Source organism: Haplochromis burtoni, unplaced genomic scaffold, assembly GCF_018398535.1.
Source record: "Haplochromis burtoni strain Fernald_Lab_line unplaced genomic scaffold, NCSU_Asbu1 Contig_263, whole genome shotgun sequence".
NCBI lineage: Eukaryota > Metazoa > Chordata > Actinopteri > Cichliformes > Cichlidae > Haplochromis > Haplochromis burtoni.
This window is the reverse complement of record NW_024582624.1, coordinates 224,895-233,463: the sequence shown is the minus strand read 5'-3', so window position 1 is coordinate 233,463 and position 8,569 is coordinate 224,895. Positions and strand designations below refer to the sequence as shown.

At 41.1% G+C, this 8,569-nt stretch overlaps 1 protein-coding gene across 1 annotated transcript; it reads left to right on the top strand.

Moving 5' to 3' along the window:
• Positions 1–3,305: 3,305 nt before the first annotated feature.
• LOC102295318 (ring finger protein 128) lies at positions 3,306–6,191 on the top strand. The gene has a single exon (XM_005939119.3). The coding sequence runs from the start codon at positions 3,749–3,751 to the stop codon at positions 4,832–4,834; it is 1,086 nt and encodes a 361-aa protein (XP_005939181.1). The 5' UTR covers positions 3,306–3,748; the 3' UTR covers positions 4,835–6,191.
• Positions 6,192–8,569: the final 2,378 nt, after the last annotated feature.

The following is an 8,569-nucleotide window of genomic DNA, read 5'->3' as shown; positions in this document are numbered from 1 at the left end:
TTCTCATGTATATATCTCATGTATATCCCATGCACATATCTTTCTTTCTACATAGCACTTTAATTCTTATTGTTTGCACTGAAGCACCGCAGCAATTTCCTAATGTTGTAAACCTCAACATCTGGCAATAAACCCCATTCTGATTCTGATTCTGATTCTAAATATCTCTGCCCAAAAAAGTTTAGGGCAAGACCAGAAAAGGTGGGCAGTGGTTCCTTCCATTGCTTTGCATTTTATGACACAATGAGGAAATAGATGGAAAAATGCTGCCTAGCTTTATTTTAGAGAAATGCAAACGATGAAGGACTTTGAACTGCCTAAGTTGTAATCTGGCATTAACAGAGCATTCTTTAATCTTCTTCAACCCATTGGCCCACAAAGTGTCCGATATGTCTACTTCCATGTCCTTAACGCAAGCATCCTTGGTGAGGTTTGTAGGTGGTTTAAGTGTAAAAAGTGTAGTAAACTGGCTGATTAGGTGTTTGGGATTTCAATCAAATAATCATAGAAGTCTCTATGAGCAGGTGGCTGATCCAGATGGGAGAAAGAGCGCTTAACAAAATTCCTGATTTGTAAGTATCGAAATAAACGAGTGGAGGGAAGCATACATTTTGATTGCAACTGAGCAAATGAAGCAAAACAATTGTCGATGTAGACGTCCTTAATAGTGCGGAGACCTAATTCTGACCAATGATTACACACAGGGTCCATCACGCCAGGTAAAAAAGAAAGGTTTGGCGTTATGGGGCAAAAATGGATAGGTCTGGCACAAAGCACCCCTAACTTGCTTTAGGATCTGAAGAGAATAGAGCTAGGACAAAATCTTTGCTAAAAAATTTTGGTAGGTATGTTTGGCAGGAAGGACCACAGCCCTTCTGAACAGCAGGAACAGCTGAAACACTGTTCCAGAAAACCCACGTTCTGGTATTCCAAGCCCAATAATATTGCCTGAAAACTGGGAGGCCAAGTCTGCCCTCAGAGGGTTTCTGCAAGTGTGCCATTGAAATTCTATGGTGTTTATTTGCCCAGATGAAAGACATAATGATAGAGTCAATAGTTTAAAAATGATGATGTGGGAAAGATGGGCATGTTTTGGAAGAGATGAATAAATTTAGGAAGTACCACCATTTTTTTAAATTTTTTTTATCATTTCATTTACACTCATAGACCACACCTGTTCAACAGCTCCTTAAAGCAAATATCTAATCAACCAATCACACGACAGTTACTACTGAAGTTCAAGCTGAGCATCAGAACAGGCAAGAAAGGTGATTTAAGTGACTTTGAACATGGCATGGTTGTTGGTGCCAGACTTGCTGAACTAAGTATTTCAGAAACTGCTGATCTACTGGGATTTTCCCACACAGCCATCCCTAGTGTGCAGCATTTCTCTGGGAGAAAATTCCTTGTTGGTGTCAGGGGTCATAGGAGAATGGCCAGACTCCTGATAGGAAGGCAACAGTAATTTAGGTAACTTCTTATTACAACCAAAAGAGGAGAGCAGCTCTGAGCATGCAACATGTCAAACCTTGAAATACAGGAGCTACAGCTACAGAAGACCACACTGGGTCTTGTCAGCCAAGAACAGGAAACTGAGTTTACACTTCACACTGAATCACCAAAATGCTCCAAGAGAAGATTTGAAAAATATTGCCTGGCTTGTAAAGTCTCAATTTCTGCTGACACAGCTGAATGCTAGGGTCAGCATATAGCATAAAAAACCTGAAAGCGTGCATCCATCCAGCCTTGTATCAGCGGTTCAGGCTGATAGTGGTGTAATAAAAACTGAGTGTCATTAAAACACCTCAACCTAGCTGTTGATGACCATAGCCATCCCTTTACGACCGCAGTGACAGCATGTTCATTGCTGTCAAATGGCCTCCACAGTCACCAGATCTCAACACAGTAGAGCACCTTTGAGATGTGGTGGCACATGAAGCCAGCCAACATATCTGCAGCAACTGTGTGATGCAGTCATGTCAATATGGACCAAAATCTCTGAGACATTTTTCCAGCACCTTGTTGAATGTGCTACGAAGAATTACAATAGTTCTGGAGGCAAAAGGAGGTCCAACTCAGTGCCAGAAAAGTGTACCTAATAAAGTGGTTCATAAGTATCTATCTCTTTTAATGACTCTGTTCATTTATTGGAATAACAACTTAGTACTGTTTAATCTTTTATTATTAAATTAACCTTTTAGGAGTGAATTAGTACAAATTCATTTCGTCCGTACTGCTTCCATTAATTTCTTTACAATTAAATTTTTTTTATTCTTTAAATTTTTTTTAAGTAAGTGAGTTTAAGTTCATCATCAAACTAACACCACTGAACACTGTTGAAATCACTATTCTTTTTCGGATTAAAATATAAGCAAATGCACACATGTGTCCAGTGCTGACAGTTTGCACGTCTGTCTGACTCACCTAGCTTGGTGGAGGTTTGTCTTTTCCTTTGACCACATCACTAACCAGCCAGCAGATGCCAGTATTAGATCAGGAAGTCTCGGGATACCTTTAGAATCTAACACCAAACTTCACCTGTAAAGAGGAATGTCTGTTTTTATTAACTTGAACAAGACATGAGGTCTTTTTTGGAGTGCGTGTTCATAACTTGACAGGGTAATATTTCTGGAATTTAAGGGTCAGAGCAGAACCATTGTTCCTGTTATCAGAAGCTGTGACTTCTAGCTATGCTAAAAGGAAATATCTCACAGTCTTTTATTTACAGAGCTAGCCCCAGTCAAATGGATTATTTAATAGCACATTGTGTACACATTCTTTGTGTGTGTGTGAACTAAGGTAAAAATGGCTCAATGAAATAGAGCAGCTCTCAATCCAGTCTCAATCTCAGGTAAACTATCAAGCTGGACAGCAACCTCACCATCGAATTTGTCATTTGAAGCCTTTCTGTCTCTTAGTGTTTGTGCGCTTTCACTTGTGTGTAAGAAGATACAGCGGAAACTTGACAGTGCCTCGTTCTATTTCAGTTGTCACTGGTATGCCTGCAGTGGTGGATGAGTCTCTAGTTACAGTATCAGCACAATGGAAAAACATTACTCTTGTGTGCAAAAGTCTTATCCTCTTCACTCAGTTTTTTTCGTAAGCCTGTAAAAATATTCAGCAACATTAGTCTACTGCATATTCTACTGCAGTAGAATATGCAGTAGACTATATTTGTAGATTAGAGACAATAGCCACAAGGCAGCGGTGCAAAACTTGCCTGTCACCTTAACAAAACAATGATCGCAGCCGCAGAAAAAAGAGGAAGGAAACCAGTCAAACTAGAAAAACTGGCTGAGTTGCTTTTGTCATCATTATGCAAGGAGAATGCGGCAGTTTTTACTGCTGTCACAGTCCTGCCTTATGAAAGTCTTCTTATCATTTGCTTATCATGTCTTTCCTTCTCGAATGCTGTTCCTTGGCTCTGGAAACAACATAGGTCTGTGCGTTTTGTGTACTTCAACTTGTTGAATAGCAACACCCTGCCCTCAGCGGGGAGTGTTCAGTGTTCAAGGTTCAGGAAGATAACGAGAGGTGAGTGGCTGACGCGTAGCTTGTTTTATGTTACCAAAGGCTCGTGTCATATTACCGAAGACAGCAGGCTTGGTGAAACTATCGCCGGATTGAGACTGCTGAGACTTGAACAGACCAGGAACTGGGAGTTTTTTCTTTTTTTGAAAAATAAGTTTTGAAGAGGCTAAATAAGCCTTAGTAAGAGGACTTCCTCTTGTTCAAGAACAGTGTTACCATGGGTAAGAAGACACAACCACCTCTGCTGCTTTTGCTGTTTTTGTCAGGGCTTGTTCACTGTTCAGCTACCTTTGTATTTTGGACTGCTAACGTGGAAATAAGCTTTGTGAACAGCTACAATGAGACTGAGGAGAAATATTGTGAGTGTGGGTTGTATGGCCGTAACTCTCTGAGGACAAGAGCTTTTGGCATCGTTACGCTTCCCGTGGGAGACCCCAAAGGCTGTGGCCCAGATCCTGTGTACGACCGCAACGAAACCTCACAATCGTGGATAGCCCTGGTGAAGAGGGGCAACTGCACCTTCGGTGAGAAGATCAATGCTGCCAAACGCCTCGGAGCAGCTGCTGTTGTTGTGTATAATGTGGACGGCAGTGGAAACAGCACTACACACATGGCACACTCAGATGCAGACGAAATTGTGGCGATCATGATTGGTAACACTCAGGGCATGGAGATTGTCAGGTTGGTGAAAAACGGGATTGATGTTGAAATGATAATTAGTGAAGGCGTGGCTCACGGACCCTGGATGGACACATACTGGCTTTACTTTCTGTCCATTGCCTTTTTCATTGTAACCGCAGCCTCCATTGCCTACTTTGTGTTCATCTCCGCAAACCGTCTCTACAATATGAGCATGAGCAAGCGCAATGAGAAGCGACTGAAATCCGAGGCGAAGAAGGCAATTAAGCGTTTGCAGGTACGCACGCTCAAGAGAGGGGACGAGGAGACCAGTTCGGACTCCTCGATGTGTGCCGTTTGTATCGAATCCTACAAGGTAGGCGATGTGGTGACCGTGCTGACGTGTGATCACATCTTCCACAAAACCTGCATCGAGCCCTGGCTGCTGGAGAGGCGAACCTGCCCTATGTGTAAGTGCGACATCTTGAAGGCCCTGGGCATTGAGGACGACAGAAAAGAGAGCTTCTCTTCTGAGTCACCGCCAGATGTCACTGTGATCACAGTGACAGGAGACGCCCTGTATGAAGTCCCACTGACTGACCCAGGGAGCCTCGACCCAGAGAGACAGCAGCATCGCTATGACAACAGGGCCTTCGAGGAAGACTCAGAGGCTGCGAGGGTATGAGCAGCAGCAGTGGAAACAAAACAAAGCACAAATCAGGACACAGTTAAATTCCCTGTTTCAAAGAGATATTTTTCTGGCACACAGTGATCCAATGGAATCAAAGTTTAATCTATCAACAGAGGAGACTATGTTCATCTTGCAATGTGGACATGTTAAAATGATTTAAAAAAGAATCCAAGGATTTAAAATGTCAACGGATGTGTGTCATCAACTTAAATGTCAGTGCTTCTTCTTTGTTTTCTGTAAACAGTGGGTGTGTTCATAAATCCGCAGCTCATTAGAATAGAATTGAGCAGTCGTGGAGCGACACCAATGTCAGATAGCTGTTTTGCATAGGCACAAAGCAGTTGATGTTGGTTAGGAAGGAATATAAATATCAGAAAGTGGGGCCAAATATCTTCCAATAAAAGGCTCAATATTGGGCTGCTCGCAGTAATATACAGCAAACGTTTCTTTTTCCTTTAAACTGAAATACAAATGTATTTCTCATAATCCACTTTGTCCTAATCACTGTCCTTTCTTTTTCTGAGTGTTTTTTTTACCATTTGCATCTGGGTTGTCATTCTCGATTTGCAAACACACCCTCATAAACACGCCTTTGTCTGGAAACACTGCATGCCATGCATTTCTCGGGCATGAGTAAATAAAACACCTGAGGGCCAGAGGCTCATAGCATGACAGTGTGCTGAAGAAAGGATTTTCATGTTCAGTCAGATCACAACCAGAAGTGAAATGTAATGCAGTCATGTTGTAATAGACATATCTACCTATATCTCTCTATATATATCTATATATATGTATAAAACAGTCATCTGCATTGTAGATAATTTTCTTCCCATATGTTTTCTTGGCTGCTGGACGGGGGAATTACTGTGTAATTATCGTGAAATTATTATGTGTACTATCTTTTTAAGTAATACACTGAGACTGGTTTATCACTCAATCAACTTTATGTGTTAATATAAAGGTAACACACTATGGAAAGTACAGCTGATTTTCATTTGCAGACATAAACTGTTATTGATGAACATGTCTTCCAGGTTTTGCCCGTGCTCTACCTCTGATCTATCACACGGTTAAATATAGGAACGTGTTTGAGATTCTTCCACGATCCAAAGTGTGTCCCTCCATAAAGGATAAAGCTAAAGAATTGTTTCACTTCTTTGTTTTCTGGTGGGATGTGCCGATCATGGTACTAAAAAGATTTTATATCGAATCATTTTCACGGCTGTTTTACAGATTCCAGGAGTCTTAAATTGCACTGTAAAAAAACGAATATTACTTTCTGTATTAAATCACATTGATGCTTTTTAGAATGAAATAAATCCCTCAAAATGAGGCCAACTTAACGAGGACACATACTTGTGAAGTGGTGTTTGTTTGCGTGTGTGTGTTTTGCGATATATGTATACGAACATGAACATGAATGTGAAAAGTATGGTAAAGGAACCTCTCACTTTCAGAGATGTGTCTCTACAGAGATAACTGTAGGAGAGAAGTGAAATTGTAATTACTCCTGCGTAGGTGGGAGCTGATACACACATACGCACCTTAAGCTTCAGTGGGATAATCATCATACCACATAAGTATACGGGCTTGAACGAACAAGCCGAGCAAGCTCGACTACTCCTCAGGTGATCACATTTCCTGAGTTGGAAAAATCCAAACATGGAAACAAAACGGAGGCTCTGGGATGATGTGTCATATTTTTTTGCTCAAAACAAACAACATGCTGATAATCAGTCTGTTTAGCTAATAAATAACGTTAATAGGCTATCAAAATGGATCCAAAGTAGCATACTTAATACTGTATTACAAGCTAAATAGTTGCACAAATACATTAAAAAAAATGCTGTATTTGCTCCATTAATGAAAATGCTTTCACTGTCAGTGGTTTGGAGCCTGAGTGAGCCGAGGTCCAGTACACTCAGCAGCACGAGCTCTTTCTGTTTAGCAGAGATTCCCAAGCTTTTGGTTTTGTTTTCGATTGAATTCCAGTAATGACCGCATGTGACACCTGATGAAACTCAGTCAGTCAGCCTTATAACTTTACCACAGACCGTGGCCTCTGTGTGGCTGTGAATAAGGTTGAGCCAAAAAGTACGTGTTTGGGTTTTTTTCCTTTTCAAATTGCTTGATTTTAGAACCCAGAGGTATCCGATAGTTGGCAATAAAGCAAAATCATAAAGATATAATCATGAATTTGAGTTCCCGTGCATTCTTGAGCTTGTTGCTTGCTTTGCGTTTATTTTCTTGATTTCAAATGTTATGTTTTAGCTTTCTTTTTAAATATTCTGTGCCTCTGGGCTTTGCCTTGTTTTGTAGTCCTTATGATCAGAGGCTACACTAACCTAAACAGCAGTGAGTAATTAGTCCTTGGTGCTCATATTTTTCAGGCACGCAAGCAGCATCTGTTTATGTCATACTTTTCACTTGCAAGGGTCAAAGTGTGCATTGTAAAACTAGCTTATAACACACCCTTATAAAAAATCGAATACAAAAACTAAAATGAGCTTTAACATCTGTCTGTTTTATTATATTGTCAGAGAGTGTCAGAATTTCCGTGAGTTGACCAAAGATTTGATTGATTTGTCCCAAGAGGAGTTTTTAAAAAAGATCAATGTAAGAGTGGGGTCAAGTTGTGCAAGGTAGGCATGGTTAGAAGTGCAGAGACTAACGCAGCGATACTAACAGGGCATGAGCCAAGGGCAAGCGTTTTCGGTGAAAGTCCTGCAGTCCTAAGCCCAGAGGGTGAGCTGAGTGTTTCCTCACATGGCGCTCCCTCTCCCCTTGGAGGGCAGTGTGTGCTGGATTTCAGGCCAGTGCTGTGAGCTCAGCTTTCATAGGTCAGATGGTTATAGTGGTATAACAGCATGACAGAGAATCAATACTGAACTAACTGGCCATGTTGGGAACAACTGGCTGGCTTTGGGTTAGAGGCATGATCTGCTCAGCGGCGGTGCTCTTCTGATTTATTGTAGTTGTTCTGAGAAAATTGAGTCAGAAGGTTTTCATTTAATGGCACACTAGTCGGTGGCTGTACCCTGGTACCACACTTGACCTTCAGTTCCAGATAAGAATCAAACAATGGAATTAACTACCGTAGTGGCCTGATAGCTTATCTTCTCCTGTGCAGCCTAATCACAGTAAACATCTCATGTTTTTCTATGGCACCAAGTACACTTGGCTGGAGGCCTGCAGCTGGACGAGACAGTGGAAGGTGTTCGGGCCTGCTGTTTGTCGCAATTAAACAAGAACACACTGCTCTATGTTCAGGCATGAATACAATGCTTGTCTGTAAGTCTCCGTCTGTCCTTGTGAACATTAGGATCGTTCTGCAGCACCACCTGGTGGTCACAGTAAATTCTTGCAGTGACTTTAAATTGCCTTCCAGAGAAGGTAAAACTGCATGGTTCCACCCTTTCATATTTGATCTTCAGGTACTTCAGGACAATTTCCTGCTTGAGTGGAACATACAGAGTAATAAATCCTTTCATAATGAAATACAGCACTTACTTGGCAGTGTGCTTTAATGGCCCAGTTGAGGAGTTCTGCTTGTCCACTTATTGAGGCATTGATATGGCAAACACATACACACAAGTTCAAACGCTAGGATTTTGGATTGACCTTAGATCGATCTATCTATCTATCTATCTATCTATCTATCTATCTATCTATCTATCTATCTATCTATCTATCTATCTATCTATCTATCTATCTATCTATCTATCTATC

Excerpts from the sequence above, each read along its gene's own strand:
- LOC102295318 (XM_005939119.3), top strand. The coding sequence starts at position 3,749 with ATGGGTAAGAAGACACAACCACCTCTGCTGCTTTTGCTGTTTTTGTCA.